General features: G+C 37.1%; 2 protein-coding genes across 2 annotated transcripts; both read left to right on the forward strand.

The window, feature by feature from the left end:
• The first annotated feature begins 7512 nt into the window (after positions 1 to 7512).
• LOC147299688 (uncharacterized) lies at positions 7513 to 10195 on the forward strand. The gene is made up of 4 exons (XM_086229715.1): positions 7513 to 8546; positions 8666 to 8801; positions 8929 to 9004; positions 9093 to 10195. The coding sequence occupies exons 1-4, from the start codon at positions 7528 to 7530 to the stop codon at positions 10193 to 10195; spliced, it is 2334 nt and encodes a 777-aa protein (XP_086085841.1). The 5' UTR covers positions 7513 to 7527.
• A 498-nt stretch (positions 10196 to 10693) lies between these two features.
• TIM50 (Haloacid dehalogenase-like hydrolase (HAD) superfamily protein) lies at positions 10694 to 15851 on the forward strand. The gene is made up of 10 exons (XM_086228725.1): positions 10694 to 11058; positions 11443 to 11534; positions 13193 to 13229; positions 13761 to 13822; positions 13955 to 14068; positions 14330 to 14434; positions 14528 to 14626; positions 14765 to 14921; positions 15098 to 15200; positions 15550 to 15851. The coding sequence occupies exons 1-10, from the start codon at positions 10779 to 10781 to the stop codon at positions 15593 to 15595; spliced, it is 1095 nt and encodes a 364-aa protein (XP_086084851.1). The 5' UTR covers positions 10694 to 10778; the 3' UTR covers positions 15596 to 15851.
• The last annotated feature ends 1905 nt before the right edge of the window (positions 15852 to 17756 follow it).

Raw genomic sequence — 17756 nt, forward strand, 5'->3', positions numbered from 1 at the left:
TGAACTTTGAAGTCTTCACATTCTGACGAAAAAGAAGTGTTCAGACTTCAGATCACATGTGAAGTGAAGTTGGAAACCAAAAAGAGAGTTTCTTTTTTGGCTTAATTATCGATTTACCACCTAAACTTGTAACTCATTCCCACTTTGCCACCTGAAAGATTTTTTTGTCTCAGATTACCACTTGTAACTTACATTTGTGTCCCATTTTACCTTGTTCCGTCAACAATTCCGTTAAAAATGATGACCTGGCAGTTAATGCTGACGTGGCGCGCTGGATGTGCGCCACGTGTCACATCTTTGCTTTTATTTTCAGATTTTTTTATTTTTATAAACTTTAAAAATTAATTAAAATAGCTCCGAACTCAAAAATAATATACAAAAAATTCCTACGGACTCGTCTTGACTAGCACTAATTTACTATAAGGTTAAATTACCAATTTTCCCTCTAAAAATTTCCAAAAAAATTAGAAAGTCCAAATTTATTTCTAAAAAATTAAAATAAATTTCCCTCTAATAAATAAATTCTAGAATTTTCGTAAACTCTTAGAAAAATTCTCAAAAATATTTTTGAAATTACCAAAAGCCTGTTTTAGAGAATCATTTCGAGACTTTACAGAAATTCTACAATTTTCTAGAATTTATTTTATAGGGAAATTTATTTTCCTCTAAGACCGAGAGGTCTTTTGGGTAGCAAGTGTTCACGAGAAAGGTATTGTTAGTTTTTAGAAGACTAACGGTGCAGACCTCATATTTTTTGGAGTTCGGGAGATTATCCTATGAATTTCTAAAGAGTCTAGAGTATTTTAATTTTATAGAAATAAATTTGGACTTTCCAAATTTTCTGAAAATTTTTAGAGGGAAAATTGACATTTTGACCCCATAGTAAATTAGTACTAGTCAAGACAAGTCAGTAGAAATTTTCCGTGTATTTTTCTAAGTTCGGAGCTATTTTTAATTAATTTTCAAAGTTTATAAAAATAGAAAAATAAAAAAAAATCAGAAAATACAAGAAAAGATGTAACACGTGACGCATATCAAGCGCGCCACGTCAGCATTAACGGCCAGGTCATCATTTTTAACGAAATTGTTGACGGAACAAGGTAAAATGGGACACGGATATAAGTTACATGTGGTAATTTGGGACAAAAAAATTTTCAGATGGTAAAATATGAATGAGTTACAATTTTAGGTGGTAAATTAATAATTAAGCCTTCTTTTTTTATGTTTTGGCCACGACCAAGGGTTTAAATTTCGTCTTTTAGGGTTTCCGAAATTTTAACACCTATTCGACTAAATTTCGGAAAATTTCGGCGAAATATTCGAAATTTCGCCGAAATTTCGAATGCCCTAACAGTAACTTTTTTAAAAATTTGAGCGAAATTTCGATGAAACTTCGCTCAAATACCTAGCCTCACCCGAGCTCAAAATCAGAAAATCTCAAATACCTAGCCTAACCCTCGCAGCCTCGCTCAAATACCCAGCCTAACCCTAAGTCCCTCACTGCCTCACATTCTCACAAATCACAATCTCACCTACACAGTCGTCGGCGCACACCTTCGATCTCAAACCCGATATGCAGCGCAGCGCAGCGCCTCTCTCCTCCGTCTTCTCGGCTCTCTCTCTTCTCTCTCTCTTCTCTCTCTCTCACCTCTCTCCTCCGTCTTCTCGACTTGCAACGCCGTTCTCGGACGTCTCTGTCTTCTCGGCTTGCAGCGCCGTTCTCGAAGCTTCCGGCCACCTCGAAGCTTAGCCCCCCTGACTGAAATCAGTTTGTGGCTAAGTGGCTTTGACATCTTTGTGTTTGTGCGAAGTCTCAAGTCTGTGACTGTGAGTATTTGTCTATTTGAGTAATAGATATTAACCAGTCAAAATGTCTAAATTGATCTATATATCTGAGTATATCTAAATTGATCTATATGAGTATTTACCCACTTTTAAATATTATCTAACATCAATTGATCAATATCATATTTTGGGTTTATATGTAAATTATATTGATCTTGAGTTGATTTATATAAGATAAATTATATTGATCTTGAGTTGATTTATATAGATTTGGAATTAATTGTATAATTTTGGGTTGATTTTGATTTGTATAATTATATGATTTTGGGTTAATTTTGAATCTTTAATCGTATAATTTTGGAATTGATTGTATAATTTTAGGTTGATTTTGATTTGTATGATTTGTGTAATTTGTATGATATATAAATATTGATATGGAAGTTGAAAGTGGTGATATGATATGATATGGAATTGGAATTGGTATGATTTGTTAATAATTAATATGGAATTTGTATGATTTGTTAATAGCATCTAATATGTATAATGTATCATGTATGGAATTTGCCGAATTGGTAATTTAAAATTAGTGAAATTAATATGGAGTTGGTAATAAATTAATAATTAATATGAAATTAGTAATATGGAAATGAAATTGGTGATATGATATGAAATTACAAATTAGTAATATGGAAATATGGAATTGCCAATTGGTAATATGAATATGATATGAAATTACTAATTAGTAATAAGTTAATAACTAATATGATATTAATTTCTTAGTGATATACTAATATGATATTAATATGGAATTTAATTGTTATTGTTATTGTGTTACTGTGTATGTCTTTTTGTTATTAGGAATTTATGATTCAATGGCCAGTGGAGGGAGATCACGTGATCTAGCTTGGGATCATGCCGATCCATTACCGGGTAGCAGACAAGGTTCAATATGAAAATATTGTGGCCTTGTAATGAAGGGTGCTGTAGTGACACGATTAAAATACCACCTTAGGCCTTCCACTATGGTAAAGCCATTTTTTGTGACCCAAAACCCATTTTGGGTCACAAATAGTGCTGTGACCCAATTCTCCCATTTATGGTGCTGTGACCCATTTTGGGTCACAGTGTTTTATACATATTTAAAATATGCCTAATATTGATTAAGTGATATTTAATTGATAATTTTAAATTTAAAGTATAATAAAAATGATTCTAGTGATCTTATTTTAATGAGATCTTTAAAATAAGGTCAATATTGAATATATTTAAAATAAGAAAATTTCATAAATTAGACAACATAAGCCTTACAACATCGGGACTTCAACAACCACAAACAAGAAAAACAACACGATGATTTAAAGGAAAAACAAGTACAACATGATCACTAAAAGGAAAAAAAAACAAGAACAATACGATGATTTAAAGAAAAAACAACAACAACAATCATAATGAGAACAATATTGACGAACCATGATCCAGGTCGTCAATATGTTGGGGCAAGTGGTGGGTTCCCCTCTCGGATCCAGATGTGCTCAATCAAATTAGTTTTTAGGGATTCGTTGACATTTCGGTCCCTAAGCAAATTCCGACGAACATTCATCTCAGGTAATGATGATGGAGCGGCACCGGTCGGACATGGTTCTACACCTTCGTATTCAGCTTCTGCCCTTCTAGTGCTCGCTTCTGGGTCTATTGGGTCATCCTTACCGTCATCCTCAGGGCGCTCATCCTCCACGATCATATTGTGCAATATTATGCACGCCTTCATGATATACCCAAGCTCAATCGGACGCCAATAACGAGCAGGTCGTTTTATAATCTGCCACCGGGCTTTTAAAATTCCGAACGCCCTCTCCACATCCTTCCTGTATCCCTCCTGTCGAGCGGCAAACAACTTATGGTGGGGAAGAACGGGACTGTGCAATGTAGTGATAAGAGTTGACCATTGAGGGTAGATCCCATCTGCAAGAAAGTATGGAATGGTGTAGTCTATCCCATTCACAGTGAATTTCACCCTGTGGTTTCGGCCGGAAATCATATCATCAAAGAGATGAGAACAGTCCAGCACATTGATATCATTATTCGACCCAGGTATACCAAAATTTGCATGCCATATCCACGTGTCGTACCCAGCAACGGCTTCAAGGATAACTGTTGGGACACGATAATGCCCACGGTACACAGCTTGCTCGGCCATTGGGCAATTTTGCCATACCCAATGCATGCAATCCAAGCTACCAATCATACCTGGAAATCCTCTACGGCTCCCCTTTCGCAAAAGTTTCCTCAAATCGGTCGGAGTAGGCCTCCGGAGATACTCTGGTCCGAAGACGTCAGTGATGGCTCTCACGAACTTCAAGAATGATTGTCGTATGGTGGTTTGGCTAATGGTCATTGACTCTGAGACCAAATCATATGGAATGCCATATGCCATCACCCGCAGTGCTGCAGTCACCTTTTGGTGAGGTGTGCAACCCACTCTACCGACGGCATCAACTGTTGGCCGGAAATACTCATCCTGGAGGCAGACCGCTTCGAGAATTCTATTGAATAGCGGTTGGTGCATGCGGTATCGCCTGCGGAAAGTCACGGTGTCCTCGATTGGCGAGGGGATGAAGTAGTTGTCCATGAGACGTTCGTGGGCGGCTTCTCAATTCCGGTGTGTGTACCGGCGATTTGAAGAAGTACCGCCATGCCTTGGTGTACCGGCGACGACGGTATAACCCATTGACACAATCAACTTACCCACCATCTCCCTTCCATCCTCTTCCCTATCCCATTCAGCATCAGAGTCCGAAGACGAGGAGGAGGATGAATACACATACAAAGTATTCATTTGGGTGTTTATGGAATGAGAAATGATCCTGAAATAAGATTGAGTGTAACATGGTAAATATAGTGGTATTTATACTGAAACCACTTGCATTTGAGATAAGGAATGAATGGTCCACATTCATTTGCTTTATGATGGTGTAGTCATTTCATGCATCAGTCTTATCTACTGTAAAGCATGCATCAGTCTTATCTACTGTAAAGCATGCATCAGTCTGTGGTTAATAAGGGAGAATCCAATGTTGGGTGGAAATGCAAACATTAATTGAATAAATAGCAAACCATGACTTAAAACAAGATTGACGTTCAAATTAAAGGATACAATTAAAGAGCAAACATAATTTAAAACAAGATTAACATTCAAACTAAAAAACACAATTAAAGAGCAAGGTCTAATTCTAATTATTAGGCGGGTACCCCTGGTTTGAGTGAGTGAGGTTGGAAAGATCCGGGTAGTATCCAGATGGAGTGGACTCCGAATGGTGGTTAGCACGCATTTGCCTCCTTGCAATGACTTCAGCCATCTTTTGCTCCCAATACATCCGTTGCCCATCATTCATTTTGGAGAGGTCTTGGCCCATAATATTTTGTTCTTCCCATTCTAGCTGCCTCTCGATCCTCATCCTTTCTCTTGCTTCCTTTGCGGCGTCTCTTTCACTCCTTGCACGCTCTCTGTCAACTCTCGTTTGTATGATAATCCTTGAATTTTCATTATAATGATCTACTGCCTCAACCATATGAGTTTGGACGGGCTCGGCTGCCTTGGCCCGTTTTGCATGGTTTCTCCCTGGTGGCCTTGGCCGCGAGGAACCGCATGGTTGGAATGGTGGTGGGTTTTCGTCCTCGCCAAGTGGTATGACTGGATCGGTCTCCTCGGGATCATCATCGGCGGGAGTGTCGGCATCGTCAGTGGCGGGGGTCTCTGAATCACTAACCCGAACAGGAGCATGAACGGCAGCATACTTTGCACTTTCCTTTATTTTTTCCCAAATGTGCACCCATGGAAACTTGAATCCAGTCTTGTTTCGAAAGCCTTCAAGTGCTTGCGTAAACTACAATAATAAAATAAAAATTAAAATATATAAATTTTCTTGTGGAAATGCAAACATAACTTAAATAAATAGTAAATTTGCTACATTTATAAACAAAACAAAAACCATAATCATACAAATATATAAATATGCTTGATAGATAAACAAATACTGAAAATACAATATAATAATATCATTATACAAATATGCTACATTTATAAACACAACAAAAAATAATCATACAAATATATAAATATGTTTGATACATATACAAAACAATAAAATAGTAATACCATTATATAAATATGCTTCATTTATAAACAAAACATATAATAATTATACAAATATATAAATATGCTTGATAATTTGATAAAACAAAAAATAATCATGCAAATATATAAATGCATAAAAACTTACCACATTGGCATCATTTGCACCGCTTGCACGCATTCGCTCGGCCTCCAATAAGCAAGCATAAAATTTGTTGCAATCACGCGCAATATCTTTGAATCGTGCTTTAACACCGCCAACCTTACGAATTGTTTCACCCCCCATGTTACGCTTGAAAATTTCATAAATTTGTTCCCAAAGCATGGCGGCTCTAATTTGGGCACCAAGACAACCGTCGGGAGACCTCTCTAGGTACGCCATCACTAGGGCTTCATCTTCAGCTACCAACCAAGCACTTCCTCTTGGAGCCATGACAAAGAAAAAAAAATTGTGTAAATTTGGTAAACAAAGGTTGTAAATTGTGATGAAACCATATGAGTGTTGTGTGATATATATAGACATCCTTGAAAATATAGCTGTTGGAGGGTTTGGGGAATTTTTTAAAATTTTTTCGAAATTTTTTGGTAATTTTTCGGATATTATATCTATTTTAAATGATTTATTAAATATTTGTTAAAAAAAAAAGGATATGGCCGATCTGGACCGTTGATTATCAACGGTCCATTAATCTCAGCCGTTGATCCATTTCCGGCCCATCTAAAAAAAAAAAAAAAAAGAGGCAAAACGCAGCAGCCGTTGATCACCAACGGTCGGCCGATCTGGACCGTTGGTGAGTATCCCATTCAGCCACGCGTCAGCAACAGCAGAAAGGCAGGCGCTGCAACCGAGTTTGCTTGCGTCAGCCGACACCTGCGTCAGCCAAACCAGCCGCTCGTCAGCTTTGTCAGGCGCGGGGCCCACCTCTCTCTTCAGCCCAAACCGGTTTCTCTCTCCTTCACGTGGGCTTAAATCTGATTTGGGTCACACAACATTTTGGGTCACACTGAAACACACATTTGGGTTACACTTTGGGTTACACCCTCTTTTGGGTCACACATTCCGGCCCATAGTGTTAGGGTGTGACCCATTTGTGGCCCAAAATGGGTTTTGGGTCACACAATCCGGCAGCATAGTGGAAGGCCTTAGTGGTTTGGATCCTGGACACAATGTGCAACGATGCAATAGTGTCCCACCAGAAGTGAGACAATTCATCATTGCAGGGATGCAACACAAACAACACCAAAAAAGCAAAAAAATACAAAGGATGGAAAAGCTCAGAAAAGAGCTTCGAGGACAAGGTCAGATTGAGTTGAGTGATGATGATGAAGATCATAATGATGATATAGGGCCTCAAGAGCGAAGAGAATTTTGAGCTGCACTTCGAGCCTCTAGAGCAGCAGAATGGGAGAGGGAACACTCACATAAAATCCCAAATAGGGGACAAGGTTCTGGGTCTAGTAGTGGTGCACAGATACAAAGAGCATCAAGCATGAGAGAATCACGAGATTCACGACCAACACCTCCAGTGGCACCAAGCTTGTACAAGGCAGCTCAAGCACGCCAAAAGAGTGTTAAAAATCTCTTTTCCGGAGGGTCAATCAAAGATGGGATGCAACGCTTGATCAGCAAGTTCTTCATATATGAAAATGTTCCTCCTTCAAAAGCAGCATCTCATCATTTCAAAAATTTGGTGATAGAATGTCAACAGGCAGGAGTAGGAGTGGAACCTCCAACACTCTATCAGATACGCACTAGATTTTTGGACCAGGAGTTTCAAGAAATGCAAGAGCATGTTAACAAATTGAAGACTGATTGGGCAACTTATGGTTGCACAATCATGTGCGATGGTTGGACAGGTCCAACCAAACTGTCTATCATTAACTTCATGGCCTACTCAAGAGGGAAGTCGGTATTCCTTAAGTCCGTTGATTCTTCAGATTGCATAAAGGATCATAAATATATTTATGGGCTACTGAAGGATGTAATTACGGAGGTTGGAGAGGAGAATGTTGTTCAAGTTGTGACTGACAATGGTTCCGCATTTGTCAAAGCAGGTAAGAAGTTAATAAACAAATACAATGTATACTGGACGTCGTGTGTATCACATTGCATTGATCTAATGTTTGAAGAGATGGGGAAGAAAGAGCAGGTTGCTAATGTGATTAAAAAAGCCAGAATGATCACGAATTATATTTACAACCATAACTGGTTGTTGGCAAAGATGCGAGAGATCACGAAGGGAAATATTGTTCGTCCTGGTGCCACCCGATTTGCTACAAACTATATTGCATTAGATAGTTTGTATGGTAAGATGATGGGGCTGAAGCAATTGTTCACCAGTGATGATTGGGGTCGTAGCAATTTCCGGCGTTCAGATGCAGGCATCACCATTGAAAATATAGTTCTTGATCACTCTTTTTGGCAACAGGTGCATAAGGTGTGCGGTCTGTTTGAACCTCTCTACGTAGTTTTACGTATTGTCAACACAGAAGTGTATCCTATAATGGGATCAATTTATGAGTTGATGCATGTCGTGAAGGAAGAACTAGAAAAAAAACAGGGTGCACGGTGGGTAATAAAAATCATCAACGATCGATGGTTTAAAACGTTACAACATGATTTGCACGCAGTAGGAAACCCAATAATTTATTTGTTATTTTGGTTCCGCATTTTTTTTAATTGATTTAGCTTTCAATTAATGAACTAAATTACTAATTATGTATTTCTATATTTACTTGATGCATGATTGCAGCCTATTATTTAAATCCTCGCTATCAATATAGACCCGGCGTTGGAGATGATGGTGAACTTATTCGGGCTGTGCACAACGTATTCTCCAAATTGGATCCCTATTCACCAGAAGTTGGCCAATTTGGAAATGAAGTAAAAATAATTTGCCATAAGGCCCATAAGAATCCTTACGAAAAATATTAATACTTTAATAGAATTTCATTGTCTTAAATTATATATTTGATTGATATTGTATAATTTGTATTGTATTTGTATCTAGTTAACATATTTTAAAGATGCCCGGAAAATGTTCGGAGAGCGAGCTGCAAAGGCCGCTAGATCACGAATGTCTCCTAGTGAGTATACATCGTACTTGTATTAGTTAGATTAACTTAATTCTTTATTTTTATAGTTACACTTACACAAACAAATTTTTCATTTCAGGTGAATGGTGGATCATGTATGGGAGTGATGCGTCTACTGTGAGGAAGTTAGCTATCAACGTTTTATCACAAACGGCGTCATCATCAACTTGTGAAAGAAACTGGAGCACTTTCGCACTCATACACACCAAACAACGAAACAGGCTCTCATATAGTAAGTTAGAAAAAATGGTATATTGCTACTATAATATGAGGCTTGCACTTCGAGACAAGAAAGCAGAGGAGGATCGCGTTGATGAATATGATCCGCTGGATATATATGATGCTGCTATAGGGGATGATGATGTGGAGGAAAACCAACTTTATCAGTGGATTAGGCCCCTCCATTTAGATGATGATGCAGGCAATCCAGACCCTGATATTGCAGCTCAAGCACGTCAGGAAGGTATCAATGTGGACAGAGTTCTAAATGAGGAGGTGAGCCCTACTACAAGTTTGAATGAACTTATGCAACCAAGGTCGACACATCGTACTGAGCCAATTTCCACTAATCCTTCTCGATCAGGCAACTCTAGCACAAGATCGGGCACTGCTACCAACAGTGGAGGTAGAGGTAGTGGTGGTGGTGGTGGTGGAAATGAAGATGTCACTGGACATTCTCAAGAGTATATGAGCCCATTTTCTGTCGAAGCAAACTACACACATGCAACACAAGATGAGGATCATGAGAGTAGGCGTGCCGGACCAGGAATTGGTGCCATAGGAAAAGACTATAGTCGCAGACAAAGAGGTCATGAGAGTTTGGCACAAGAAGAAGAGGATTCATTATCCACCACTTTTGGCTCTATGGGGGTAGGAAGTGACAATTACAATTATGGGCAAAACCCTCTAATATTCTACTCACCACATCTGCCTTACTTGATTGAGTCTGATAGTAACTCATCGGCACAACAAGAGACAAACTCTTCAAATGAGTATGCTTATGGGCAAATTCAACCACAACAGGTTCCTGATCCATATGGTTGGCATGTTGGCAATTACATACAAAATTATGCTGGAGAAGTATCTTGGGATGATTATTTTTCACATTACACCTACTCTGGACATGATGATACTGAAGACAGCGGAAATTTTGAACCTCCTAGAAACTCTATGTGGTATTGATTACTTTTGTAATTCATGTGGCAATATTATAGTAAAAATAAAATTGAGGTGTTATTGAAGTAATTATTAATTAGTGAAACATTTTTATAACAGTATTTGCCTCCAGCGCGCATTATATTCATCACATATCACATGAAACCTATTATATAATTTGATTTTTTTTCAATGTTTTTTATCAATATAGTAGATAATATGTTAAATAAACATATGATAAAGTTTCATTCAAAATTTCCGTATTTTGATAATAATTTCCGTCGTTTCCGTCGAATTTTTATCGAAATTTAAAAATCTTCGAAATTTCCGTCGAAATTTCCATCAAAATTTTCATTGAAATTTTCTTGAAACCCGAAATTTTATTCTTTGGCCACGACTAAGAGAGAGTTTCTTGACTAAACTAGAACCCACTAAAACGAACACCGACATCCAAACACCCCCACAGTATTAGCCCTCAAAAGTTTCAAAAGATTCCCAATGACCAAACACCCCCCCTTTCTTTCTTTCTCTTTCTCTCTCTGCGCAAAACCCTACTTCAACCCCAAACCAACACAGCGATCAGAAGCAAAACCCCTCTAAAACCCTAACAATGTATTCGATACTGCTTCGTTCCCGTTTAGTCTCATTGCTACCAAAGCGCAGTCGACGCCTATTGAGCTCCGATGTGGCTTCAACCCCTCCCAAAGAGCCCCTCATCTCGGCCCAAGCAATAGTCTCCGATCTCAATCCTCCTCCTCCTCCTCCACCACCACCACCACCAAGCACCCCGGCTTCGACCGCTTCAAGTAGCAAGGGATGGAAATTGCTTAAGTACTCGATCATTGGCGCTCTCACTGGAGCCACTGCTACAGTTGGTTATGTCTCCTATGGTATGAGCTATGCTGGTTTGCAAATTTGGTTCACTTTTTATGTGTTGTGTTTTTGTTTTTTGGTATTTGGAAGCGTAATTTGATGTGGGTTTTGACTGAAATGAATAAGAAAAGCGTAGTATTGGGTGGTTTAGATTAATTCATGATGAGGAATTTTCATTACTCGGTGAGTTTATCGAACAATGCAGAATTGTAACAGTTGGGATTGATTTTGATTGTGAAATTTTTCTTCTCTTTTGGCTTGTAGAAGCGAAATTTGATGTGGGTTTGGGCTAAACAGAAAAGCTTTGTGTTGGTAATATTGGCTTTATTGGTGATGTGGTGGGTCTTCTGTTTCTTGGTGAAAGAGGGAGAGTGAATTTTGAATTTCCATTTGTTTTGCAGCTTACCCTTTGGATGAAATAGATAAAAAGACAAAGGCTCTCCGAGAAGCGTGCTTGAGTATAAAGACCGAAGATGATGCACCTGCTTTGGATGTGAGTTTGACTTGGAACTTTGTTTTAGAAATGCATTTACTTAGCTGTGCACGATATTTTTCTTTGATTTTTTGACATAAGTTGCAAATTATTTGATAGCTGTGCATAACAATTATATTCAAGTAACTTAACTTGAAAAAAGAGAGGAGGAAGAGAGAGAACAAAGTGCAATGCTTTTTTTGTTTTGTGATCTGAAACAAATTTCAAAAAAACTAGGATTCTATCGGAAAATTTAGGTTGTATTTTAATATTCTTAATATTTGAAAACATGTTTGATATTAAATTCAAAAATTGTTTTCAAATTTAGTGAACTATGAAACATGTCTGAGACCAGTAAGAATATGGATATATATTTGGAAGCTAATATGCACCAGAGAAAGCCAGGTGCCAGAGGTAAGCTCTATGGTTCACATGTTTGGAAAAAATTTAATTGTCAATTTATATTGGTTTTAATGTACATCATGTGAGTGTTAGACACTTACAACTGGAAAATTCCTGATGTGCACACATAGCTTCAGATTCTAGCAGTATTCACGATGACATCAAGAATAAGCAGGCAACATGAGGACCTCATGAAGCCAAAATGGCGAAAAGGTTGAGGCTATCAGAGATTGTCAACCAGTTTAGATTTATGTTAGTGTGGGCCTAGTATTAGGATAACCTGGAGTGAGTCTACTGGCCTAAAGGTCAACAGGTGTGACATCACACACAGTGAGGTCCACTGGTAAGTTAGAATTTGGTGAAGCACCAGTTTTTGGCAAAATACTTCTCGTGTTTCAAGCTCTCCTAGTGGACTGCCAAAAAAGGCACCTAAGACTGTCAACTTCCATATAGGCCAGTTGACTAAAAACCCCAGCTGGCTGCCATGTGTAAATATTGGGCCGAGATATCCCTGAATTTCAAATGAATCAGTAACCTCATTGGGACTGGGGTCTGGATCAAAGGCAGTCGACCATCCACTATTGGTAGTTGACTGACTGAAGAAATTAGAACATTAGAAACCTTGCATGCAAGAGTGTAACATTCTCCACCTTTCCATCCCAGATTTTACCAAAACTAAAACGAAAACAGTGATGTTGAGAGAGCTTTCTTTGTTGTGAAAAAAGTAGCAAGCATCAACTATGATCAGTATTTTTTCATCCTCTGCATTCCTTCAATCCAAGGTAGAGATGAGAGCTTTAGTTTTACAAGAGAGAAGTGATCTTTGGTTAGAGAAAGAGATACATTAATTTGAGAGTTTTCAGATAGAAACTCATTGAAAATGATGAAAACAGACTCTTTTTATTTTAAGATATTGTCTGTTGTTTTCAAGATTGTGTCTGGAAACTCAGTTCTAAAAACGACAAAACCACGCCTTAGGATCTTTATGTGTCCTTTTAAAAAAAAAAAAACAACAATGATTGTATCTGCCTATCCGGTTTTGGTTTTGATATCAAACGCTATATAAACAACATTGCATTGCATGCACTGGTCGCTCATTAACTGTGTTCTAGTCTATCAGCTATACAAGACACACAAGTGGTAGGTTTCATTTAGTTCCCACTGTATGAAGTTGTGGGCCCTTAGTACTGGTGATGTGCTATATCATCGTCATTAACTTTGTTATTGGAAGGGGTGGAATTCGTAGATTAACATTTTGTTATCGATTTCTTCTGCAGAAATTTAAAAGTCAGGTCTACTCTTCTGCAATTACAGGTGTGGTTCCTGAACTACATTTGTGTGCCGCACTGTCCGAGCAGTTTGTTTAATCTTTCTATTAATTTTTGCTGCTATTAGTTCACTTCATTCATGAACCTTTTACTTAGAGTATGTATTGATTAACCTCAATTATCTTTTATTTTTTATTTTAATTTGTAGTAATTATAGCTTGGTAACCACCATCAAAAAATGATAGCACTAATGATTTAAGCTTTTGATCCAACTCTTTATCACAAAGAAGTAAATAGGCAGGCATGTTTACTTAAACATATTATTTGTATATAGTATGATGGTTAAGAACTGTTTTGAGAAACATCATTTTGCGTATTAGTGCCCACTCCTTGGCTATATAATTTGACAGAGCTTATTTTGTTGGAACTTGTCACTTGATGGGCTTGAGGTTTAGCAGCACATGAATTGATAACATTTGCAACTTCTTTCTTACGACCAAAAACAAACTATCTTTTTGATTATAGTATTATATTGTTACTGACAGTATGCTGATTCTTTTTGTCTCCAAAATTTCAGTGTCTGCTAAAGCAGCTGAAGTTTACCTCGATGCAAGGAGGACGATTGAAGAACAAATTCGAGTGTGTATTTTCTTTTCATTTTTGGTTATCTACTTCAACACATTATGATGTCATTATTTGGGTTTGTTTTATGCTTACCAAAAAAATTTTGGTTTGTTTGACCACGAATTTTTCTTTTTTTATCTTTTATAGGGTTATACTGAACCATACTCAGAAAAGCTTCTTCCAGATTTGCATCCCATGGAGCAACATGTTTTTACACTTGTTTTGGATCTACAGGAGACATTACTTTACTCTTATTGGACGGTAAGGCTAGGACTGGAAAATGGTTGTGGCATTTTTATTTCTCCAATTTACAAAAGTGGCATTCTTTCAGACTGGCAAGATTTGACATCTCTGAGAAGATTTATTTAGTAGTCCAATGTATTTGTATATGTAATCTTACCATTGAATTTTTCACCATCTTTGTTCATGCCATCTAAAAGTGACAATCCTTATGCCTTGACAATTCTTTTTTGTTTTTTGGTGTGGTTACTTACAATGATATTTCTTTTTTGGCATATAAAGCGAGAAAAAGGCTGGCAGACTATCAAAAGGCCTGGAGTTGATGCTTTCTTGGAACATCTTGCTCAGTTTTATGAAATTATTGTGTATTCTGACTATTCAAATATGGTATTTTAGTATCTCACTTTTACCTGGTCACTACCCTTTTTTTGGGAAATTAATAATGACTAGTAGCATCTCACTTTCTCTCGGTATATGTAGTATGTAGATCCTGTAATGGAGAGACTGGACACAAAGCATTGTGTAAGACATAGGCTAGGAAAGGCTGCCACGAAGTATCAGAATGGTATACATTATAGGGTATGTTGGTTGGTAACTTCCTGTTTCATTAAATGATGTTCAATGCCCTGTTTTCTTGGGTAATTCACATGTGTTAAGGAAGTATTTGGTTTTGACATGTGTGATTAGCAAGGTATATTAGATTTAGTTCTCTTGCAGGACCTTTCAAAACTTAACAGAGATCCAAAAAAGATCATCTATCTGAGTGCTCATGCACGAGAAAATAGCCTTCAGCCTGAAAATGGTGCCGTAATAAAGCCATATAAGTTTGAGTTGGATGACACAGCTCTTTTGGATTTCATTCCATTTCTTGAATGTAAGTCTTCTGTAATTTTCATTTGTTATCTAGCATGAGTATCTCCTCTATTACTTTTATTCATTATGTTTATGTTAAATCAACTCATGAATCTTGTGATTGGCCAAAAAAAAAAAAAAACTCATGAAGCTTGTGAGAAATGCATTACCACCTGCTTGTGCTTGGTTTATGTGCAGTTGTTGCCCGTAATCCTCCAGCAGATATCAGGCAAGTATTAGCATCATATGAAGGGCGTGATATTCCAGCAGAGTTTATTAGGCGTTCCAAGGAACATCAGAGGTGAAGTATATTCCTAATGTGTGTTTAATCTTTGTATAATATACTTGTTTGTTTTCACTTAGTTCTACATTAAAAAGTCACAAGACCAAGCTGTTAGAACATGAACCCACCCCACCCCCCTCCCCCAATTAGAAATTTTGGTAAGCGGTGTCTGAGATTCATTACTGTTTTTATTATTATGTGATGTGTGTGCATATGCACAGGTTGCCCAGGTTTGTGATTCTGATTTGTGCCAAAAAAGAATGGAATGATTTATTTATGGGCAATGTTTAAGAATCCATCTTTGTCACTTTATGATGTTAAAAGTTACCACAAATTCTTACTTCACAAAGTTCTAATGATATTGTAGGCAAATGCACGAACAGAAGCAGCAAGGTCGACTCTGGAAACGTTGAGCTCAGGAGACTGAGTCACAATAATGTAAAGACTAGGTGATGGTCGGCGATCTGATTTTGAATTCCAGAGAAATACTAGTGTTAACGATAAGTTACCAAACCAATTCCAGAGAAATTTTGAATTGATTATAATTCTTTTGCGGCATCGATGAGGTCAGACATTAGAATATGTGATTTTCAACGCAGTCTTTGGGCTGTTGGACATTGTATTTTTGGCGTCTATTTATATGAACAGCAGAATTTTGGCTCACAGCAATTAATAGTTTCTTATATCCTTGACTGGATTATAGTTTTGTTCCTCCAAAGGTATTAACCTGTTCTGCCGTTCCCTTCAACTAGTAATCAAAGAAATGGTTAGATATGGAATCATTAATCGCATGCCTATAACCGAAAGGCTCAAAGAGATACAATTATACAAACATGTTCGTTACTTATAAGTATTTGTGGGTTCATTAAACTGATTCACATTGACAGCTGGCTGAATTCCTCTTGCCTCAAGATGCATGTTTGAATGCCATTGCAAACATAGATGCTGTAATAAATCTGGAAAATGACAATAGAACAGAACCTGGACACAATGATGCGACGCATAAAACAGCTATACTACCAGATACTGCAAAAAAAAAATGGGTGCTGTTTTTTGGACTCAATTTTTTTATCAGTAATTTTAACCAAGGAGTAAAATTTCGGTTTCGAGTAAATTTTCGATGAAAATTTCGATGAAAATTTTCGCGGAAATTTCGATAAAAATTTCGATTTCGACAAAATTAGACAAAAACGACAAAAATTGCTATCAAAATACGGAAATTTTGAATGAAACTTGACCATATGTTTATTTAACATATTATTTACTACATTGATAAAAAAATATTAAAGAAACCAAATTATATAATAAATTTCATGTGATATAAGATGAATATAATGCGCGCTGGAAGTAAATATTGTTAAATGAAATTAGTATATTCTATATTATCTATGCACTAAACTTTATATACTTTATATTATTTATGATATGATATAAGATATTAGAGTTTAGACTTTTTAGGGTATTTTTAATTATTTTTTATATAAAAATATATTAGGGTTTATGATTTAAAAACAACTAAGTGAAACTCCAAAAGAGCCAAACCAAAACTCAAACAAAACCTCAAACTCTTTTTTTTTTTCTTTCCAATTGCTCAAAGGCTCCAAACCCCAATCAACCCAAAAGCCTTTTCTTTTTCCTTTCCTTTTCCTTTCTTTTTTTTTCCTTTTCTTTTTTTTTTCTTTCCTTTTTTTTCTTTTTTTTTCCTTCCTTTTCTTTTTTTTTTTCTTTCCTTTTTTTTTCCTTCCTTTTCTTTTTTTTTTCTTTCCTTTTTTTTCTTTTCTTTCTTTTCTTTCCTTCCTTTTCTTTTTTCTTCTTTCCTTCCTTTCCTTCCTTTCCTCCTTGCCCGTGACTTCTTCCTCCTTGCAGTGACTTTCTTCCTTTTCCCTCATTTCTCTCTCCCTGCGCACAGTCTTCTCTCCTCCCTCTCCCTCCATGATTTCTTCCTTCCTTCTTCCTCCTCTTCCTCCTCTCTCTCCCTGACATCCTCTCCTTCCCCGATCTTTTCTCTCTCCTCCCTCCTCACTCACCCTTCGATCTGCCGCCTCCGACGACCTTTGGCGACGAGGCCAGCTCACCTTTCCTCCCCTCTCTCCCTCTGGTGTTTGCCGCTGGAATGTTAGACTGACTTAGTGAAGATTGGGTTTGTGGCTTCGGCACTAGTTGCAGCGAAATTTCGCCAAATTTCGCCCAAATTTCGCCAAATTTCGACGAAATTTGGAGAAATTTTACAAAAAACACACTAGCTCTATAATCGAAATTTCGGGCGAAATTTAAGCAAAATTTCGGCGAAATTACCGAAATTTTTACGAAAAATAAGGGATATATGATAAAATTTCGGTATCCCAAAAAAACGAAAATTTCGGCGAAATTTCATTCCTTGATTTTAACCAAGGAATTAAATTTCAAAATTTTCGGTTAAATTTTGCCGAAAATTTCGTTTTTTTAGGATATCGAAATCAAAACACATGTTTAATAATTTTTCGGAAAGATTTCACCGAAATTTATCGAAATTTATCGAAATTTATCGAAATTATCGAAATTTTCATATTTTCTATTTTCTCCAACTTCAGAAAT

Source organism: Dryas octopetala, chromosome 1 (genome assembly GCF_963921425.1).
Source record: "Dryas octopetala chromosome 1, drDryOcto1.1, whole genome shotgun sequence".
Classification (NCBI taxonomy): domain Eukaryota; kingdom Viridiplantae; phylum Streptophyta; class Magnoliopsida; order Rosales; family Rosaceae; genus Dryas; species Dryas octopetala.

What these genes read in the sequence shown, in the direction of transcription:
- LOC147299688 (XM_086229715.1), top strand. Translation starts at nt 7,528, where the DNA reads ATGCAACGCTTGATCAGCAAGTTCTTCATATATGAAAATGTTCCTCCT. An exon ending in TTACAACATGATTTGCACGC is followed by an intron (nt 8,547 to 8,665) that starts AGTAGGAAACCC and finishes TTGATGCATGAT; the next exon opens with TGCAGCCTATTATTTAAATC. An exon ending in TTGGCCAATTTGGAAATGAA is followed by an intron (nt 8,802 to 8,928) that starts GTAAAAATAATT and finishes ATTTGTATCTAG; the next exon opens with TTAACATATTTTAAAGATGC.
- TIM50 (XM_086228725.1), top strand. Translation starts at nt 10,779, where the DNA reads ATGTATTCGATACTGCTTCGTTCCCGTTTAGTCTCATTGCTACCAAAG. An exon ending in TACTTTACTCTTATTGGACG is followed by an intron (nt 14,069 to 14,329) that starts GTAAGGCTAGGA and finishes TGGCATATAAAG; the next exon opens with CGAGAAAAAGGCTGGCAGAC. An exon ending in ATTCTGACTATTCAAATATG is followed by an intron (nt 14,435 to 14,527) that starts GTATTTTAGTAT and finishes CGGTATATGTAG; the next exon opens with TATGTAGATCCTGTAATGGA.